The sequence below is a fragment of the Pteronotus mesoamericanus genome, unplaced genomic scaffold (assembly GCF_021234165.1).
Source record: "Pteronotus mesoamericanus isolate MK-2021 breed Mesoamerican mustached bat unplaced genomic scaffold, CSHL_Meso_final contig_101, whole genome shotgun sequence".
NCBI lineage: Eukaryota > Metazoa > Chordata > Mammalia > Chiroptera > Mormoopidae > Pteronotus > Pteronotus mesoamericanus.
The window spans coordinates 2,542,892-2,565,933 of record NW_026555001.1 but is presented as its reverse complement, the minus strand read 5'-3'; the positions used below and the strand labels follow the sequence as shown (position 1 = coordinate 2,565,933).

General features: G+C 37.8%; 1 protein-coding gene across 4 annotated transcripts in view; it reads left to right on the top strand.

The window, feature by feature from the left end:
* CAMKMT (calmodulin-lysine N-methyltransferase) overlaps positions 1-23,042 on the top strand; it is a 338,172-nt gene that overhangs the window by 288,022 nt on the left and 27,108 nt on the right. For 3 of the 4 annotated variants that reach the window (XR_008528621.1, XM_054567074.1, XM_054567055.1), the window contains exons 7-8: positions 5,897-5,963; positions 21,830-21,904. Coding sequence is in view for 3 of the 4 variants with exons in the window: in XM_054567074.1 (XP_054423049.1) it covers positions 5,897-5,963; positions 21,830-21,904 (142 nt within the window). In the remaining variant the exon portion in view is untranslated. The remainder of the gene's footprint in view (positions 1-5,896; positions 5,964-21,829; positions 21,905-23,042) is intronic. The other variant, XM_054567065.1, reaches the window with a different exon arrangement.

The window sequence follows — 23,042 nt, the reverse complement described above, 5'->3', positions numbered from 1 at the left end:
GTAGTGTTTTATTTCACCTCTTAGGACTTTCCTAGTGGAGTTCAGTGTTTGCCATGCATTTGTTCTATGTTTGTGGGCATTTTTTCTGTTGTAACTAGATCTAATTTTTTTAAATTAAGAAGGAAAAAATGCCTAAAGCCTTAAAATTGGCAATGTGTTTTTCCTGCTCTTAATACTAACGATATTCCTGATTTACTAACAAAGCTTACAACTGGCATTTGTCATAAACAGGTTTACCGAGGGAGGTTAATATGAATGAAAAAATATTTTTTCTGTTTGTGTGCCCATTTTCTGTTAGAATAACTCATTCACTGAATCACATACTGTTGATGCATATAGATTGAAACAGACTCATTTAAAAATTACTGTTTACATCTTTCCTTTAAAATTTTAGGAAGCCTAAATTATATAGCAGTTGTAGGATATTATTCAGAAATTACTTTCTAAAAAGTAAAAGTGGATGTCAACAAAAAAAGTAGGTGGGGGATGAACATTGCCAGAAGCCAGAAAATCTCTAAGCAAAGCTGCTAATTATTCTTAATGGGCAAGATGAGCACATTAAGAAACAAATGAATACATCAGTGAATTGTAATTGAAAATCGACCTAGCAATCGCACATCACATCTGAGTATTGGCCTGTATATTATTCTCATCATTTAAAAAATTATTTTTGTTGTTCTTGGCATCTGAATTTAATGAATCTAACTGAGCCTTACTTCCTAGTCTCTTCATTTTCTAACATTCTGATTCTTAGCTTTCTAAAAAATAAAGCATTTCCTGATATTTCCTTTTTATCTTCTGTTATTTCTGGTTTGTTTTTTTTTTTTGTTTTTTTTTTGTAAATATGTGAGGCAATGAAAGAATGCGCTCTGAATCTTTAGATCATAGAAATTTAACAACCAGTTGTGAGGTTATTTTATTTATTCCTAAAATGTATCAAGTGGATTGGCTATGTGTTCTAGAGCTTTCTACCTTGATCCTGGAAAACTAGATGTTGATTTGAGATTTGTTAAGCAGAGATATCCAAAAAGAGATTAAGACCCGAGGTATAAGTGAATGTTGTAAGTCCTGAACGTTTTTTCAGACTCACGGGTAGACGCTGCTGAGGCTCTCCTTGGTCCTTAAACTCCACTGCAGGCTCGAAATCAGAGCCCCGCACCTCAGAGCTGCCTCTCCTTGCAGATGCCATAATTTAGCTGTACCCAAGCAGAACAAAGGATAAGTTAGAAAAGGACATCATTTGGTTCATCCATTTCTCAAAGTTATCCTAAAATAGTGTGAAATGTGTTCCCCTTTCTCTGTCACAGCCCTTTTAGTGTAGTAAAGAATTCTCAAAGTAAAGTAAAGTAACCTCCTAAAGTAAAGGGTGGGGAGCAGAATGTCAGAATATACCTCTTAAGGTAATATTTTAATACACTTTGGCCCACAGATAACAATTACTCCATAAAGTTTGTGGCTGACGATGGCAAGGGCATAACAATAGGGAAGAGGACAGATATACTCAGGTATTATTGATGCTGAACTTCTTCCAAATCATAATGAATAAAAAAAGTGCAGCACCTAAGCGGGGCAGCCCTCTCTGCCACACTCGCGAACTGGCCCCACACCAGCACCCTGCCTTGATCTATCCTTAGGAAGCCGCAAGTGCGTTATCTGCAGAATATGGCAGCACTTGACGACCCATTTCCTGTGCTCCTGACCCAAGCGCCTTATGTGCACAACGTGCACAGCCTGGTTCATGATGTGAAAAGCAAGGTTCCTCAAAAATTGGTAAATTGCCTGTACATTTTAAAGGAGATACCCCTGGCTTAACATTATTTTAACAGAATCCTGGTTTTAAGGGATTAATAAAAGGAGCCTCATGTGGACCATGCAGCCTGTGTTGTGGCTGGTTGAGACTTTGGGAACGCCAGGCCATCGTCCTGCATCCGAGCCCCTTGCTCCAATATCAGTGACAGCTGAAATACGGATGCCAGTGCTTCTCTTTACTAGGTGGGCCATAAATGGACTCCGTGTGCCTCACTTTGGGGAAGAACTCAACAAATAGATTAGTTAATTAATTAAAATTAATTCAACCAGTATTAACTGAATGCATTTCAGGTGCTAAAATGCAGCAGAGGACAAAGTAGACCAAGTCCCTGTCTTTGTGGGACACAGGCCCTGCCTTGGCTAGAGGACGTTGATGTATGTGCAGGACACTGGAAACCTACACAGCAGAAGATCTGTGATTCCCTCCAGTTATTTAAATTCTACAATATAAGTGTTCACTTAATTAATTCCAAGAAGAAAGGAAAGAAGATAAAGCTTAATTGCCAAAACTTAGTTATAGTCACCAACCTCTTCATCCCTCCAAAGCTTTTACTTGAATTATTGAAAAATGAAATGAATCGATATGAATTAGGCACCTACTATGTGTCAGGCTTCTCATATGGGATACTCCATTAAGCTTGTATAATAGGTATCATTATAGTGGGTATCATTATTTCTGTCTTTGAGGTGGAATTCAGAGAGGTTAATTTACCCAAGTTCACACAGCCACTAAAAAATCAGAACCAGCACTAGAAACCAGGTTCATTTGATTTCAAAGCATTAACATGGGTAGGCAAAGGTAGGTTTAGAATTGTTCATATGGAAAAAGACATGCAGGTTATGATTATTTCACTAGCTTTATTAACTCAAAAGTCTGGCCTTCATTATTTACACATTCTTGTAACCTACTTGCTATACTCAAGCACACTTTGGCACAGAGTTCTTTATAAAGCTACTTTTGCTCACCTCTGTATATTTTTTCCCATCAAACAGTTCTGTTTTACCAAAAGTTAGAATGATTTCATGAGTATCATCTTGTATTTTCTCAGAGCCCTCTGGAAGAAAAGTTCTCTCATCCAAGAGCAACAGATGACATTGTTAAGAGTTCAAAACTCCTTTATGTCATTTTCTCAATTCGTTTGAGTAATAAACACATTTAGGAATACCTTGCAGCCTTCAAAGTAGCAAACGTTGTCACATCATGTAATTTAAAAAACTTTGGACATCAAAATGAACAGGGTTTACATTATAATTTCATAGTTCCCTACCTTCACCTTTTAACGTTCCAATGAAAATAAAGGAAACATGAACCAAGAAAGTAACGCATTGTGAACCACAGTGTTATTATTTTTAAAATATTTTCTTGCTTAAAAAATAATACCAATTCTCAAAATGTATATGCAACTACCAATAAATATTACGATTACTAACTGCAGAAAGAAGTTAATGTTGTAAACAATGGTTTATATGTACTATATGTAACATAATTTGTTTAAATAAATGTTATTGTTATTATGCAAAAATGTATATTTTAAGAAGAAAACTCAGCTGAAACAAAGTTAACATGGAGCCCCACTCCTAAACTATTCTTTATTTAAGAAGGAAACTGGAGCTAGAATCCTGGTTTCCTTTCAGCCTATACTTTTGGAAGTCCAGTTGCCCAGACAAGGAGATTGGAGGTGATTACTCTGTATCCATTTAATCAGAAATCACTAAAGCTTTCTTTCCACCCAGCACCTCCCACTGAAGCCTTCCAGAAGGTGGGTGCAATTCAGAGAGCACAATTTGGTCCATCCTGTTCAAAACTGCCCTGATGTATTGACTCCATTTGATTGAATTTCCTTTATTACCCTGAGGTGACAAAGAAGAAAGATAAAATCTATTAGTGAACACAGTGCCAACTAGAGGGACCACTTCAAAATCTGACCTAAAGTAAAGGGTGGGGAGCCAAATGTCAGAATATATCTCTTAAGGTAATAAATATTTTAATACACTGTCGACATTTTTTTCCCTTTTTGTACTTGTTTTAATATAAAAGGCACCTCCTAAACCACAAAATATATTTTCCTTCCAGTTCTAAAAATAAAGAAGCCTAAATACTATGAATTCCTTTTTCATTTCAAGAATTGCTTCTAGAATATAAATACTTACGCTTGCTTCAGCTTGACCACCTGGAGCCACGGGTTTATAAATTGTATAAAAGTATACAGTGTTAAGATGTTTACTGAAAATTATTAATAGGTTTTCAGAGTTATATAATTTAACTTCCCTATGACTACTTTATAAAAAGTATTACCTCAACTAACAAAATAACATGTTTTGCTTGATAAATTAGCCATGTGCTCCTACGACGCTACAGGTGTGCCTGTCCCATTACGGCTTGCTGGGGGGTGTCATGGGAACGCTGAATAAGGTGTGGCCAGAGTCAGGGGGAGCTTAATCAAAAACAGTTGTCGGTTGAGTCTACTGATTTTGCTCTCAGAATAAAGATGTCAGCTGTCCTTTTCTACAAGACATTCCATGTAGAAGACTTTCCTGAAATACTTTCTTCCTGAAATAGAACTGTAGGCCGATGTGTCATTTTAGTTAATCAAAACAAGTAGGCAAATTAGTCTCTTTTATTTTTTTAATGAATGTAATTTAACGGTATTTAATTTGCATACAGGAAAGTTCATCCAGGAAAAAAAAAAAGTCTGCATTATAGCACTTTTGTAAACCTCAACAAAGCCCTTCATTAGGAGACCTAATTGATTTTTCCTACCCACTCCTGGGGGAAGAAAGCTATCACAGTACCTGCTTATTCACTCAGAGAAGGAATGGGTGTGCCTGGCGTTTCAAGCAGAGATCTGGGTTAAAAAGTCCTGGGGCTCTGTTCTTGAGGGGAGATCTTGGCCAATGCTTGTTTCCAGCACTCAGGCAATCTGTTTTTCTGAGCAATAGGGGAACATCGCTTGTCCGCTTGGTGTCCTCCCCATGGGCCCAATTTAGTTCAGCTTGCAGCCTTCGCTGGAATTATTTTATTTCTTGCTTATTTAAACCTGCCCTATTCCAAAAGAAAGATTTTGAGGTTTCTTACAGTGACACATAGAATATGCCATATAAAAAAAATGAGAAAGTGAGGGCAATTGAAAATTAGAAAGCCAAAAAAATATAAAATATGATGAAGCCAGGAATGGAGGCCAATATAGAATATACACGCAATAGGAGTCCTTGCGGTTATTCAACTTGGGTCATACATTTGGCCCTGAATTGCACAGGGACTAGAGCAAAAAGAGAAAGAGGAATAGTTATAAGACTTCTAGTGTCCAGCAGTTGAAGCACAACTAGTCAACCTGAAGTCTAGCTTTTCCCATATTAGAACCCAATATGATTTTCCCCATGGCCCTCATTAAGGTGGTGTTGTGTGATGTAATGGACTAGCTCCTCACAACATCTTTTTAATAAACATGGCTCTTTCTGTACAAGGCCTTATGCACCAGCAGATGGCCAAAGGCCAAAGCATTAGTCTGTTAGGACGGTTCTTCAAGGGGCCTTCCAACTGGATTGACTTCCATCTTCAGTAATTTGCTTCCTATCAAAGATTTTCCAAGCTTTTCTCCGTCTTTCTCGTCTCACTTTCTCCCAGGTCTTTCCCTGCAGCTCATCCCCACCCTCCCTTAAAACATTTAGGAGACTGAAAATATTTCAACTTGGAAAGTCTCAGAAGACTGCTATTGACCTCCCCACTGCCGGGAAGACCTTTGCCTTTTAAGCAAGTGGGGCCTGGTACCTATGGGATAGTCCTCTCCTCTCTACCATTGCCCATCCCCCTGGGCCTTGCTGCGATGCTACCTGAATGTACATTCCCCAGGCAACAAAACTGCAGCCCAGGGAATTAAAGGGCTTGCCTGTGGCAAGTAATTCAATATTTGGTGGTAGAGCCAGGGCTGGAACCTTCTCTGCCGGTATTGTATCCTATAGCTCTTCCCTTTTCACTGCAGAGATCTCATGTCCAATAAGATTACTGTGTTTGTGGGCTTTTATTTATTCATTTTTTTAAGTTGATTGACAGTCACTGCAGAAGCTTCCTTAACTGTGTGTCCAATAGATGTGAGAGACCTCATCGAAAGGAATCAGAAGGCTGGTGTATTTAAGACTCAGAAAATATCAAGCTGGTAAGATACCTTTCTGCATCAAAACACTGGCAGAAACTGCTTTTCTCCATACTGTGGGTGATGATTAAAGATAATAATAGCTAACATTTAGTGAGCACTTACTGTGCGTCAGGCATTGTTCTAAGCACTTCAAAAGTATCTTATTTAATGTCACAAGAACCCATAATAAGGCAGGCAAGCATTCTCATCACCTTAATTAATTAATTAATAGATGAGAAAAAGTGAAGGTAAGTATATTATACACTGGATGGGAATTATTTAGGGTTGGGAGTATACAGTGTGATGTTGGGAGAAACCCAGCCTGGGACCTTCAATGAATGGCTGTATTCCACTTGTTCTCAACACGGGGGCACCTTTTTATTGTCATGACTAGGGGGAGGGGTTGCTAATGGCATTCAGTGGGTAGAGGCCAGGGATTCTGCTAAACATCCTACAATGCTCAGGACGACCCCCACAACAAGGAAGTGTCTGGCCCAAAATGTCAATAGCGCCAACATTGAGAAACTCTGCTTGATTCCATGATTTTAAAATAGCCTAGGTATCCATTCCTGTTTAGACATTGTTAATTCTTATCCAAACAAGGAGAAGTGCTTACCCTCATCAATGTAGTGCTACATTTTATTTTTACCCTGTTGGTATGGGCCCAGAGGAGTGAGTAAACATTTAATAGTTTTCCCATGAAATACCTGTATTTGTGAATTTTTCTATCATATGCTTAGCCCAAAACCTTATTAGAACAATCTAATTGTTAATTATTTAATTTATTATGGTTGAGGGTGTTTTTCCACTCCAACTGCTCAGTTTGGGTGCCGATGAAGAGCAATAATGCTTAAAAACTAAAGCGATCAACATATCAAGATGAGGCTACGGAATAGCAATAATTCTATTTCTGTTAGCTTGGTTGGTGAATGTTATGAAGTGTCCGGATATGTATTTTTAAATCCTGCATTAGAATGTTGGCTGATGGCAAGGGGGAATGTGTTCTGAGTTTCTCATAGGAATGAGCAAACCAGCTCTGTTTCCCAGCAAACCTCTGGCAGGTCTGGAGAAAGAGCAGTCTGTTCCCTGCTCTTCATTCTTAGGACAGCCTTCACTCCGCAATGCAGGCTGCCATTCCCTTCTGGGGAGGACTTCATTTTTGGATGTGATTTTCAACCTGGTCTTTTAGTCATCAATCAAAAGCACATTTCCTATGTTGTCCTCATTTACATTTATTTAATGCTTAAGGTCATTTGTGACCATTTGAGTGTATTTCAGCATATGGAATCAGGGAATAATAGATTTCAGCATCATGCTGTGAAGAGAGATTGTGTTTTTCCAAGACATAATGTTGTTTACTGGGTGTTAATAATCACTAATTAATAAACATATCTAGACTTCTTAAATGTTGCATTTTGAGGAATGAAAATGTCAAGTGTTTAACTTAGGGAGTGTAATAGTGTTTTCTATCATCTCTTCATAAAATAAGTTACATAAAGAAGCAAAATGTCATTGTTCAACACAGGACATATCCAAGATGCTCAGTACGTGGTCTTTGTTTCTGTAATCTGTTCTCAAGAATGCTATTTCTAAGTGCATTGTTCTGATATGTACCTAGACATATAGTCTGTATGTCAACAGTCATATAGGAACCTCTAAGATGGTAATTTTATCTTTATTTCGTATTAGCTCTGGTCAGTTTCTTCCTTTTTAACCAGCCCAAGCATTTTGTCCAAAGTCGACTAAGGCATTTTGTCAGAAAACAGGTGGATGAGCCAGTCTTTGAAATGCCTTGATCTCATATTAAGAAGCTACTTGACCACTTAACCTTCAAGAAGCTAAGAGGAAACTGCCAACCAATGATGTAATAATCAGTATTCCCCTTCTCTCCACAGCTTCCCCACCCATCACCAGTACAATATGATAAAAGCATTAGCTCCATGTGAGAAGAAATAAAATAAACCACTCACAGAAGAGCTAAGATATGGCTCAATATTCTTTTTTATTGCCTCAATGCATATGCAGAATTTCTCCAAACTGGAGGTGTGGAATAACAGTAGCAACAGATAACTAAGAGGTATTTACCATAGCTACAAAGCCCACACGTGAGCCAAATATTTCTGCTATTAAAAAGCACTTCAAAGCTTGACATGAAGTTTATAACAGCTAAATGTCTCCTGTGACTTCATTTGCAAAGAAGATATAAAAGCAGAAAGGTAAATCATGATATGAGAACGGTGAGCCTAGGAAATTGTGTTTTAAAAAGGAGTAAGAAACCACCCAGAAATGTGACTGGCACTCCAAGTGCCCATTGTCGCTGCTCTGACAACGAACGCTCTCAGTGGCAACCAGCATCCTGCCTAGGATCAAGCAAGCCTCTGCCTACCTCTCAGGCCGGGCAGACCTCAGGCTGTGTGGGGCCTGAAACTTATTCTGGGGCCTTCTTTAGGGGGGTGAATTTTATTATACCTTACTTTGGCAAATTTAACGGGAGTGAAGTACCATGTGAACTCATTACGTGGGCTCCTCATGGGCCTCGGCAGGGGCCTGTGCAAGTGAGGGGTCCCGGCACTTAAACTTCATTAGCTTTGCAGGAAATTCACCCCTGCTCTCATAAACACTGCCAGCCTTGCCCAGAATAATGCTCCTCCCTTATAAACTTTCTTACTCCCTCTGTTCCATTTTAATCCCAGTTTGTTGCTAAATATGAAAGACAGGTTTGCAAAAGCCCCGAGGCTTTATCCCTGGCCAGGAGAGATCCAGGATGTTCTTCTATGAAGCATATAGCCATTACATCTCAAAGATCTTAATACAGTCATTTGATGTTTTATTCATTTGTTCATTCTTGCAGCTATCCATTCATTTAATTATGTCCAAGGTATTCTGCCTTGAGAACATAAATGTGGAGTAATCAAGAATAATTCCTGAACAAAGGAAATTGTGCTGCTAAATATAGCTAGAGATTGGTGAAAGAGCAAAGATATTTACAGCATCTCAATTGTTAGGTTTATCTGAAGCTGTCTTGAAAACGGTGGCTGTCTAATAAAGAACCATTCAGAGCTTTTGACGTCTACCTATTTCTAGGTGTTCCAGAATTAGTGAATGGCGTCATTCTCTGGTTAATATTAACAGTTACAACATTTTAAAAAATCTATTAAATGTACCCTGCTGTGATATTAAAAGTGAATTTCTATTTAAGAAAAAAGGTTATCTTTGTGTGAAAATTGTTAGTGAATTTAGGCCTGAGACTTTTATTATTCTTTGATAAACCATTAATCTTAGTAAACTATGGAACTTATTATAACTTTAAGACTTTTTTAATAACTCAAATTATACCTTTTTGTGGGCCCCCAGGATTGGCTATTGGCCCCATTGCCCTACTTCCTTTTAAGATTTACATCTTTCCTGAGGCTCGTTTTTCTTTAGATATTAAATTGAGGGTGTGAAAAATGATTTTTAAAATGTAAACCCCACCCCAGTGCGATCTGATTGGTGATTTTTCCAGGCCTCTGCAGTCTCCTCACTTTTCCTCATTCTCTTCCTTCCATCTGGCTTCCACTGCTCCCCAACAAATACCTTCCCCTTTGACGCCCGAGCCTCTGCATTCTCCTCCTAATACATTTGGCCCTTCCCATCTCTGGACTTTGCAAGTCTTATCCCGTCCTCCTTGTCCATCTAAGTCCTTCCTTCTAGGATGACTTAATTACCCTTTCTCAGACCATTTAAGCTTGCCTTCATCTTTTCCTTCTTTTAATTTCTATTGGCCTTAAAATAGTCCCACAGTAAAACATGGCATATTCTCTTATTTTTGAAAGCATGCTGTCTTCGTTTTCATGTTCCTTGGTGTATTCATTTCTTGAGATTATTTTGATCCCCTCTGTCTGCCAAGTGCTATTCAAAGTGCTGGAGATACAGTAATGAACAAGACTGAGAAAGTCCATGTCTTCTTTTTCTCTAAATTATATTTTATTGATTATGCTATTACAGATGTCCCAATTTTTCCCCTTTCGCCCCTCTCCACCCAGCACCCCCCATTCCCTCAGGCACTCCCCACACCATTATCCACAGGTCATGTGTATAAGTTCTTTGGCTACTCCATTTCCTATACTGTACTTTACATCCCCATGGCTATTCTGTAACTACCTATTTGTATTTCTTAATTACCTCACATCTTCGCCCATTCCCCCACACCCCGCTTCCCACCTGGCAGCCATCAAAACGCTCTCTGTATCCATGATTCTGTCTCTGTTCTTGTTTGCTTAGTTTGTTCTTTAGATTCAGTTGTTGATAGATATGTATTTATTGCCATTTTGTTGTTCATAGTTTTGATATTTTTTTCCTTAACTAAGTGCCCTTAACATTTCATATAATAAATGGTTTGGTGATAATAAACTCCTTTAGTTTTTTTCTTATCTGGGAAGCTCTTTATCTGCCTTTCGATTCTAACTGATATCTTTGCTCGGTGAAGCAATCTTGGCTATAGGTCCCTGCTTTTCATGACTTTGAATATTTCTTGCCAATCCCCTCTAGCCTGCAAAGTTTCTTTTGAGAAATCAGCTGACAGTCTTATGGGAAATCTCCTGTAAGAAACTAACTGCTTTTTTCTTGCTGCTTTTAAGATTCTCTTTTTATTTTTAACCTTTGGCATTTTCACTATAATATGTCTTGGAGTGGGCTTTTGTGCATCCAACTTGTTTGGGGCTCTCTGTGCTTCCTGGACTTGCATGTCTATTTCCTCCACCAAATTAAGGAAGTTTTCTTTCATTTCTTTCAAACAGGTTTCCAATTTCTTGTTCTTTCTCTTTTCCTTCTGGAACCCCTATGATGCAAATGTTAGATGCTTAAAGTTGTCTCACAGGTTACCTACACTATCCTTGTTTTTTTGGATTCTTTCTTGTTCTTGTTGTTCTGATTGGTTGTTTTTTGCTTCTTTAAGTTCCAAATCATCGATTTGATTCTTGGCTTCATCCACTCTACTGTTGTTTCCCTGTCAATTGTTCTTTATTTCAATTAGTGTAACCTTCATTTCTGACTAGATCTTTTTTATGCTGTTGAGGTCCTCACAAAGTTCCTCGAGCATCCTTATAACCAGTGTTTTGAACTCTGCATCTGATAGATAGCTTATCTCCATTTTGTTCAGTTCTTTTTCTAGAGTTTGGATCTATTCTTTCATTTGGGCCATGTTTCTTTGTCTCTTCATTTTGGCAGCCTCCCTGTGTTTGTTTCTATGTATTAGGTAGAGCTACTATGACTCTGTGTCTTGGTAGCATGACCTAATATAGTAGGTGTCCTGTAGGGTCCAGTGGCACAACCTCCCTTATCACCCAATCTGAGTGCTCAAGGTGCACCCTTCATGTGGGCTAAGTACATCCTCCTCTTATAGTCATGCCTTGATTGTTATTGGCTGGTCAATGGGAGTTTACCCAGGCCAGTCAGCTGCAAGGACTGTCTTGACCACTGACCACCAATATCCACCTTCCATGAAGGATCAGCTGTGCAGGAGCAGGGTGGTAGTATTATGACATGGTCTGTGGCTGTCCATTATATGCACAGGCTCTGGAGTTTCCTGGGTGGTTCAGGCCAAGGTCAGCCACCACCTGTCAAGGACCACCCTGCATGAGCTATAAAGCAATCTGAGATGTCTACTACTTGTGCTGGGTTTGGAGATTCCCAGGCAAAGCCACGCTGTGGATCTAGGCTGGCTGCTGCTAGTGCCAGGCCATGTGCCACTTAGCCAGAGGTATGGGTGCTGAGGGCTGGGGGCTGGGGGCTGGGGGTTTACTGATGCTGGCTCTTGCTTGTTTGATAGAATTTAGGAAGTTGTGAAGCATGAGCCAAGACCAGCCATTTATGTCTTGGGTGGACCCATAAATTGGGGGTGACGGAGTCTCTGGGGATCTCCAGTGCGAGACAGTGTTAGCCAGGTTGATAGATTCTCAGCTATGACACCCGCCTACTGGCTCTGTGGCTGTATGGGGGTGGAGGGTTCAGAAAGGGGCAAAGGCCTCTGCCTGCCTTTCTGTCTCTGAGAAAGTTGTCCTTCAGCTCCTGCCTTGAGGCCAGACACTTTAGTTCCTCTCTGTATGCCACTGGTGCCTTTCAAGCTGCTACCCTGGTGCTGGAGCTCAGAGGGAGTGAGTCTAAGTAAGTCCGTATGTGGATCCTTTAAGGAGAAATGCTTGGGACTCCAGAAGTTTCTTTTACCTGCTCAGTCCCCTCTGGTTTTTGCAGCCGGAAGTTATGGGGACTTAAATTCCCTGCACTGGAACCCTGGACTGGGAGGTTGGTGTGGGGCTGGGACTCTTCACTCCCAAGGTTTCCCCTCCCAAATTTTTATCCACCACACATGGAAGTGGGATCAGCCCATTTCATATCTGTGCCCCTCCTACCAGTCTAGATGCATGTGGTTTCTTTAATTCCATAGTTGCCAGACTTTCTTTCAACTCTATTTCTTAAGGTTCTGAGTGATGTGATGGTTGTTCTATATTTTAGTTGTAATTTTTACATGGTCGTGCAAGGAAGCAAGCCATGTTTACCTACGCTGCCACCTTGACCAGAAGTCGAAAGTTCATGTGTTCTTAGGGTTCACATTCTAATAAGGGAGATGGATAATTCTTTTGAAGTCAAGGATTCTGCTTAATATGCCTTTGTATTCTCTCAATCATTTAGTATATTTTGTCCCTATTATATGAAAGGTTTTAAGATTTGTACTTGGAGCACATTTTGAAAGATAGGAATCCATAAGACTTAGGGAACCAAACAATTTTTAGTAGAAGAAAGTCAAGCTCTAGAGGTTCAGACTTCAGTTTATATGTTAGATAGCTGACTTTCATTTCAGGACAGGGTTCTTCGCAGGCAGGCACATGCAGTGTCTGTAGACACACTGACATTGTAAGTAGGCATTTATCCGTCCTTTTGTCAGGCTGAAGAGGAAGGTTAGTAGAAGGTAACTGAGATAAAGAAGCTGAGGGCTCTCTTTAAGAAATGTTCTGATAAAACATACCTATTAGTGAGTTTGCTAGAACTATGGTAACATAATCTTGAGAACTGCTGAGAATTCTAGAGATGCCAGAGTTCTGTTTCCTTTTTTGCTATCTTAGATATGGAAAAATGAAATTACTATGTGTACTTTCTATTGCTAACATAACATTTTTTATTTGCTTGCCAAGCTTATAGAAAAACTCATGCCCCAGCTTTTTTACACCAAAGAAACTCCTACAGGAATGTTGTTCAGTTTCATATATTTTGATAGAGTTCTTTTTTCCTATTAAAAAATGAGCCAGATTTTAAAATATGGGACACTGTATTTTTAGGGGACCTCTAAACTGTAGCAAATTTAATTAAGGCCTTTTCTTCTAGAGTAACATTGTTTTTACTCTTTGGACATGCTGGTCCCTACTCTTCACCGAGGTAAAACCTCGCTACCAAAAATCATCCAAGTTCTACTTTGATAGCAAAGTGTGCAGGTCAGACTACTGTGTTCTCAGTGAAAGTGTCTTCTAGTTTTAAGGAGAAAAAAAAAAATCCCTCATTCATAGATAGATATTTATATCACAGAAGTTACATATCAAATTAAAATGTCTTCATTTTCAAAAGATTTTGTCACTTTTAAATGGACAAGAGGCAACCTTGAAAAAAATTTTTAGACTATGATCACATTATAATCTATTGCTAAAAAATGATATTTTACTTTAATAATGGACATAATTTGTTTCCACTATTTTGCTATTACAAACAGTCCTGCAGTGAAACACATCTGTACATACACTGTACATCTGCAAGTATACGTACAGAGCAAATTTTTAGAAGTGGGCTTTGTCTACTCATACCAAATTATGGAAATTACTGAACTTTGTAATGTAATTTTATATACATTAAAGACTAGACTGTTGATATTATTCCTTCTTCCTAGACTATTATAAAATTATGTTAGTATTTTTATTATATTGGCATTTTCCTTGAGAGGTATAATTTACTAAGACTTGACATCTCTATGGCTTTGAGTCTTCCTACCCATGGACAGGGTGTGTTAGGGGCTTTTTAGGCATTTCGCTAGCATTGAAAATCTTTCTAAAGATCTCTCTAAAGAGAAAATTTAAAATAAATTTGTGTTGTTATTTGTGTATATATAAAGAAAGGTATAGGGTTTCATGTAGTAAATATTTAGTCACCTCAGTGAGCTATTATTTCTAATAGTTTGTCAATTTATTCTCTTGAATATTTTAAATAAATAATTATATCATCTGTAAATGATGACAATTTTGATTTCTTTCTGATTCTTATACCTCTCTTTTCTTTTCTTGTATAATTTTATTGGCTAAAAATTTCCAGAATGATACTAAATAATAGGCACCTTTGAGTCTCCTCCTTTCAAAATCCTTTAATATTTCACCGCTAAGTATACATTAGTTTTTCATCAAAAAAATGTTTTTTTATCTTGTTAAGGAAAATTTTTTATCCTCACTCAAGGATATGTTTTTATTGATTTGAGAGAGAGTGAGAGAGAAATATCGATCAGTTGCCTCCCATATGCACCTTGACCTGGGATAAAATCAGCAACATAGGTCGGTGCGCTGACCAGGAATTGAACCCCACAGCCTTTTGGTGTACAGAACAACGCTCCAACCGCATGAGCCACCAGCCAGGGCTTGTTAAAGAATTTTTTACGGACTCCTGTTAAAAAAAATTACCATAAATAAATATGGAACTTGAGCAAATGTCTTTTCAGCATATATGGAGGTAATCAAATTGTTTTTCTTATTTCATCTCCGACTATGATAGTTCAAATGAACGGGTGTCCTAATATTTTACATCTTTGCATATTTAGTCACTTGGTCATAGTATTTTAATTCTTCTTTTAACATACTGCTATATTCTAATAACATGTTACCTGGCATATTTTAAGTAAAAACTTTATTGAGCTATAATTTACATACCATACAACTCACCCACTTGAAGTATACAGCTCAGTGCCTTTTAGTATATTCACAGAGTTGTACAACAATGACAATCAACTTTAGAATATTTCCATCATCCCCACATCCACCAGCAGACACTCCCCATTCCCGCCACCCTTTCTCCCCAGAGCCAGACAACCCCTAACCTACTTTCTGTCTCTATGGATTTTCATATTCTGGACATTTCACATAAATAGAATCATACAATATGTGGCCTTTCAAGCCTGGCTTCTTTCACTTAATAGAGTATTTTGAGGTTTGTCCATGTTTTAGAATGTATGAGGATGTCATTATTTTTACGATTGAATAATATTCCTTTGCATGAATATACCACATTTTATTTATCCATTCATCATTGGTTTATGGATGTTTGGGTTGCTTCCATTTTTTGACTCATATGAATATGCTTCTGGGAACACTTGTGAACAAATTTTTGTGGTAACTTTCATTTCTTTCGGGTGTATATAATCATATGGTAACTCTATGTTTATCTCTTAAGGAACTCCAGACTGTTTTCCTTGGTGGCTGCTCCATTTTACATTCCCACCAGCAGTGTATGATGCTATCTGAGCTTTTTTCATTGATATTCATCAATAACATTGGTCCATAATCTTATTGTGTCATCATTATTAGGTTTTACTATCACTGGTGTACTGGCTTCTTAAAAGAGTTTGGAGGCTTTTTTATATTTTGTACCACCTAATATGGGTCAGCCTAAGTTGTTAACATAATGCTGGGTCATAACAATTTTTACCCCATTATTTTGGAAGTTATAATTTGAAATTGGTGTGAAATTCCTACAGTAAAATGCACTATGTTGAAATATCATAAGTTTGAAAAAATAAAGGAAAAAAGAAAAAAGTAAATGAAAACCCAAACAAGCAATAATTAATTTTGTGATTTCATGTCAAATGGCACATAGTTGTAATTTGATATGAAATTAGAACTAATTCTAAATTTTTATTGTCATTTTGTTTTGCTACCATGTAAGTCAATCAGCTGTCATAATCATAGACTCAGAGGTATTTGAAATGGAAAGTATAATTAGTATCTTTCTTCCAAGACCTAAAAATTCTTTTCAGTTCTCCTTAACCAGTATGGAATATACTGGTCACCAACATAGGGGGTCCAAATGTTAAGCAAATCTGTCCTCTTTTTGGACTCTGAAATAAGTTTATTTCAGCCAACTTACAGACAAAAACACAATGCCAGAGGGTGGGATCAGCTTTAAAGTCAGGCCAGACACATGGAGGTGATAAACTGGAGTGACAGTTCTCAAACCTTAGTGTCAGAATCCTTTGTAGAGCTTGTTATGACACAGACTCTTGGGCCCCATCACCCGAGAGACTGGGGCGGGGCCCAAGCCTGAGCACTTCTAACAGGTTTCCAGGTGTCGCTGATGTTGCTGATCTTGAGATCTCACTTGAGAACCATGAATAGAGTTCTCTCTGAGGGTATCTATAGTGTTTCATTGCTCTCAAAGTGTTCAGATTTCTGTTCATTCAAGCCAATTCTATCCACTGTATTCCTTAGTTTATTTTATAGATGTCATGTATTTACAAAGAAAGAACAGGACCCGACTTAACAGTCAACACTCAATTGTCTGTAGTTAACCAGTCTTGTAGATCTTCTGAGATAAAAATTTCATTGAGACCTACTTTTAACTCCCCTCCCCTTTCCCCAAGCTTTATTCCTAGTCCGGAAATGTAAATTAATTTCATTTCAGGGTAAAATCAATGATGTTGGTCAGGTAATCTGTTTCAAGGAGTTTACATAGATGAAGTCCTGGTTTGGTTCATCTGTGCTGTTGCTTCCTACCCTTAGCAGTCCAGCGGGAGTGTTGTTAAACAATTCTGTCTTTAGGGCCACCCTCTGTAAAATCCTCCTTTTGAAAATAAAGACATTTGATACATACAATTAAGGTATGGCTGAAGAGTGTTCTAAATCTGAATCCATACCTGTAAAGATCTTCTGGAACAGGGTTTCTCAAAGTGGTCTGTGACCCACCTTCATGAGAATTACTTGTGATGCTTATTTTAAAAATAAATATTCCTTACTGAATTGGACATCCTGGGGCTGAGATTCATGAATCTGACATTTTAATGACCTCCTCAGGTCGTCCTTACCTATGTGGAATGCAGACCACACTTTGATAAGCCCATTTTATCCCTAGATTGCCGTTCAGTTTAACTTCCCAACGGAACGGCACAAAGGTGACTACATGGAGGTCATGTTACCTTATCTGTCCCTAGGAGAGTTTTTTTTAATTTTTTTAAAAATTTTACCTTTTACATAAGGACCTTATTTCTCACTTTGTACTCTGAATTTCTATGGTGTCATCTTAACAAAGATGTGAATTGCAGTGGAAAGGAAAAGATTGTATAAATAAGACAGCAATTCGGATTAGTTTCTTGTTTGTATCACAGCCTTTAGTTGTTGAGATTTAAGGAGAATCACACATCAGAGGTGGAAGAGGCCTTTGGGATAATCTGCCAGCTTTTCTCAATCAGAGGTGGACTGCGTGCCCATGTTCACACCTCGGTTGTAATAGAGATTTTTGTTGGGTTATTACTCATGCTGGGGAAAGTAGAGATTGTAAACATCCTACAATGCAATGGACAGTCCACTACAATGAAGAAGTGTCCTGTACCAAATACAAATACTTTCTAGGTTTAGAAACACTAATTTCAAACTAGTTGCGAAAAATGGAGATCCAGAAATATTACTTGGATCTCTTTGATAGCATTGCCTTGTTTTCTGGACTTTTTAAAAAAATCTGTCTTACATACACTTTTCTCTAAGCGTATGGAATTAATTTTGTTAATGAGGAGTAACATTTTTTGTCCCAAATATTTTACCATGTTAGCCACTACCATAGACCAATTTGGGTAATTCAGTTCAATATATTAAAATGTAATTTAGAGTCTGCTCTGTGTAAGACACTGTGACGGGCCCCTTGGGGGATTACAAAGATGAGTAAGGTGAAGTTTTCGCCTTAGGAAGCTCAAGATACCCAGATGAGAGATAGACACTTGCCCAGCTCCCAGGGTATGACAGAGTCTGCTTTAATTGCATTAAACATGGTATGTAAATATAAAGAGACTATCAAGGTAGAGGAATTTGAGAAAGCTTCACAAGGAAGGTGGCCCTTGAGCTGTGATGTAGCAGATGAAAGGCAAGGGACGAAAAGTAGTTGAGAGAGAATTGTAGGCTTGAAAAGTGGGAAGGAAATAATCAAAGGCATGAAAGTAGAAAAGATGTGTCCGGGCAAATTTAGTCGTCCAATATGATGAGTGAGGAGAGGCTGGAGGCAGACAGCCGGTTGGGAAGTCGTTGCATTGCGGTGAACGGGGAGGTGAACAGAACTGAGCGTGTAAAGGGACTTCCTATATCAGGCAAGGTTCTAGTTCTTCATCTGAACGGTGGTCACAAGGGCATCTGCCTCATAGTAATTAGTTAAGGCATATATTTGTTTCATGGGGTTTTTCTTTTTCAGTATTTTATTTGACAAGAAAAAGGGATTTTTGTTTGGTTGTTTTTCAAGTCATCTCAGTGGTCTAGAGAGAGGCCCTTTATTTGTATATAATGTGTCTTTTTATTCTCTGGGTTCTTTTTGTATTTTTTCTTTGTCACTGCTTTTGGGCAACTTGATTAGAGTATTATGTGCCTTGTGATTTTTTCCTGTTTCTTGTGCTCAGAACTAGTTGAAATTTCTTTAACCCTGTAGCTTCGTAGTTTTCATTAAACTTGGAAACATTTTAACCATTATTTCTTCAACTATTGTTTCTGCTTCCCTCTCTCTTCAGCCCTTTGGGTTGAACTTTGATTATATAGTTACATATAGGGGTGGGAAAAAGTAGGTTTACAGTTGTTTGCATGGAAAAGTATGTAACACAAGAATAAATACTATGAATAAACTCTGTGTTTCACGTACGCACAACAGTAAACCTACTTGTGCCCACCCCTGTATGTTAGACCACTTAAATTTGCCCCATAGCCCACTTGCTAGTATTCTTTTAATTTATCTCTCTTTTTTTTTTTTTCTGTTTTCATTTTGGATAGTTTCTATTCCTTTGTCTTCAAGTTCTCTGATTTTTTTTTTTTTCCTGCAGTGTCTACTCTGCAGTCTAACCCATCCAATGAATTTTTTTCTCAGACACTGTAATTTTCATTTGAGAAGTTTGGTTTGGGACTTTAAAAATATCTTTCTTGTCTCTATTCAACTTTTTAAATATAATAAATATCATTATGAAAACTATTTTAATTCTTTTGTCTGCTAATTCTAACATGTCTATCAGATTTAGACTGGGTTCTATTTGTCTCCTCATTATGGGTTGTATTATTTCAGTTCTTAGCATGTGTGGTAAACTTTGATTATATGCCAAGTTTTTTGAATTTTACGTTTTCAGGATCTGACGGTTTTTGTATCCCTGTATATGTTTTTGAGTTCTGTTCTGAAACACAGTTATTTCGAAATAATTTGATATTCTTGCGTCTTACTTTTACGCTCTGTTTGGCAGAAACAGAGCAACATTTGGTCTAGGGCTAATCATTCTCCACCCCCGAGGCAAGAGCCATCTGAGGACTCCACCCTGTACCCTGTAAATTGTGGGTTTCTCTCGTCTGACTGGTGGGAACAGGCACTATCCCCGGCCCTGAGTAAGCACTGGCCCAGGGCCCTCCCTTGCTCTCAGGTCGTTCCTTTCCTGACCGCAAGCAGTCTCCTCCCAGACAGGGACCGTTCGGCGCTCTGTAGCATACTCCAAGAGGACTACCCGGGACCTTTGCAACGCGCTCTCTGCGCAGTGATCTCCCCTTGGCCACTCTCCGCTGGGAACTGCACTGGCCTCGGCTTCCTTAGCCTCCCAGCCCCACCTCCTTCGCTCATGGGGTCCGCCTGCCTCCGCCTTAGTTCTCCCTTTCTGAGCTGTGGCCTGGAAACTCTCCCAAGGCAGTGACAGGAGTCAGTGATAGGGTTCACTTTGTTCCCTGCCCCCTCAAAGATCGCTCTTCTTTGTTGCTAAAGTTCAGTGTTTTGAAAACTATTGTTTTATTTATTTTGTGTAATTTTTTGGTGAGGAGGTGTTTCGGGCAGTAGGGTAAAGGAGATGCTTGTTACTCCAATTTTTGCCAAAAGCAGAAATCCTCAGAAAGCATTTGTAGTGGTCTGTATATCTGGCTATACTACCCATTCTGTTCCGACAACAACTTAATTTCTATTTCTTGAGTGCCTTCTGTGTGCCAGGCACTATGCGTGGTACATTCATACAGAATTCAATCATATGACATATTTATTAAACAGCTATTCTGTGTCAGGGAGTGTTCTAGGCAATGAGAATACACTATAGTACAAAACAGATTTTAAAAATCCTTGCCCCGGTGGTGCTCATCTTCTACCTGATGAAGAATAAACAAAATTAATAATTTAGTTATATAGCACATTAAAGGATAATCACTGCTATAGAAAAATAAAAGGGAGGTTAAGGGTTTTCAGGAGTACTGGAGTGGAAATTAATGATTGCAGTTTTCAGTAGAATGGTCAGAATAGGCTTCCTCAAGAAGGTAACTCATTTGAGCAAAGACTTGAAAGAGGCGAGGGAAGGAGCTATGCGTTCTATGGAGGAAGGGCATTCACACAGAGGAAGCAGCCAATGTAGAGACCCTAAGGCTGAAGCATGCCTGGTGTGTTCAAGAAATCATAAGGAGACCTGTGTTGCCAGAGCAAAGACCAAGGGCGAGAGTAATAAGAAATGAGGTCAGCATGGTAACTGGATTGAACAGGGTCTTAAGGTCATTGTAAAGACTTTGGCTTTTGCTGTCAGCACAGAGAGGAGCCATTATAAGGTAGTAAGAAGAGAAGGTTTGTGATTTATATTTTCAAAGAATAATTCTGACTGCTCTCCTGAGTAGAGATTGTAGGGTGATGGGTGGAAGCAGAGAAACCAATTAGGAAACTATGAATTAATTCAAATGAAAGAGTATAATAGTTTTTTTCATGGTGGAAACAGAGGAGATAAGAGAGAAGGTGGATTTTGACATATTTCACAGGTAGAACTAACTACATTTCCTAGCATATCCAATGTGCATCTAACAGAAAAAGAAGAGTCAAGGATATAGTCAATGTTTTTGGCCTGAGCAACTGGAAAGATGGAACTAACAGATGAGAAAGATTGTGAATGAAATGAATTTGGGGGAAGATGATGAGGAATTTAATATTGGACATACTAAGTTTGAGATGTCTGTTGGATATGCAAGTGGGAGTATTAAAATAGGAAACTGGATATATGAACCTGCAGTTCATGGGAGAGTTCTAAGCTGGTAAGTCAAGGAACATGAAGACTAGGACTTGACCCAAATTGGAGCAATATCGAGATCTTTGGTGAGTTTAAAACTTGATCCTATTTTGAAGACTAAATGTCAGGATGGATGAACTTTAAAATGCATCCAAAAAGTGAGAACTATTAAGTGAAAGCCTTTTCTTCCATCTTGCCAGATTGCTTATTTCGCTAATAAAAAACACAACTAAAGTGCTAGGCAAGATAGATAAACACTGAGTTTCACATCATTTATTTTTATAAATTTTTATTGTAGTCAGATGGGGGATGCTTTGATTTTAATATGTACCTCATTCATTAGAATGAGTCTAGACTATGGTAAAGATATTTTTTCCAAGTTTGTCTCCAAAAACCTATAAAAACTAGAAAACCTTAACTATTGCATTTGATAGAGAATTCTTCCACTTCTAGATCTGAAGACTAAATAAAATAAAGAACAGACAGTTATTTTCCTAGTTTTTCATTATACCTTTTGAAATAATTTGTATATACCTTTTAAATAATTTCAAGTGCCACAAAAAATAATGTTAATAGCTCAAAATCAAAAGTAAAAAAAAAACCTAGGTATAATTTTAAAAATCTTTTTCTCCTCAAGCGTTTTACGATGGGATAATGAGACAGATGTCTCTCAACTGGAAGGACATTTTGACATGGTTATGTGTGCTGACTGGTAAGTACATAAAAATCACAAAACTCCTGTTAGAAAAAATAGCTTTGCTGGAGTAATTGGGCTGTGCTGCTTTGCTGACGGCTAAGCAAAGTCAACAAATGAAGCACAAAGCCACCTTAACCTCAACAAATTAATATTCATCTCCATGTGACAGTTATAAGGTAGTCTTCTATCACACAGTAACTTCTACCACATTATTTCCCAAAGATTGATTTTGAGAAGCATTTCCATTTTCTGGAATTGCCTCTGTTTCATGCTTGATGTATCAGTAAATGGACGACTTAGGCAAATTGCAAATAATTATGGCTCGGAGAGGAATAGTCTGGAGAAAAAGGAGTTTATCAACACAAACAGCTCAATTAGCTTACTTCTTAGGAGAGATCTGACTATTGATATAAGGGAATAGATGAGTATATATGTGCGCACACATATATATGCTCCAACAAATAAACATATCTGTGAATATCTTTAGGGAAATAGCTTTCCTGAAAATCTATGTTTGCTATTTAATAGTTTCAATGTATTCAATTATGTTATTTAATTATACATAAAACAAGAATTATAAAATTACATTTTATTGTTATGCAAATAATATTAAAGTCTCTGTCAGATGCCTGCTTTTTAAAAATAATTTACATATTTTGTCTTCTCTTTTAGCCCCTTCCACTTACTGTTAATGAAAGTCTGATCCTAAGTTACAGGATAAATATGTATCAAACATTAATAATTATTTCAACTAATCTTAATGTATTTTCTTTATGCATGTTGAATAATAATTGTTTCAGCATATGGGAAATGTTAACAATTCACAAGTATTTTCTCTGTTAAGAGTAAGATCTTATTTGTATTTTTATCACACCTTAGATTTGAAAACACAAGTTCAGATTCTAAAGATCTATTATATTAATAAATCCAATGATAAGATCCAGAACCCAGGGAAGACTTTCTCTATTAGAGAGTTGAATGAATGGAGTGAAATTTTCAGGAAGTTTTTATCATCATCATCACCATCGTCATTATTATTTTATTTAATACAATTTTCAATGGGTAACTTTTCTACCTAGGTCAGTGAAATTAGATTTGCTTTCTTTTTTCTTCTGATGAACACTCTTCAATATAAATAAATAAATGTTTTTAG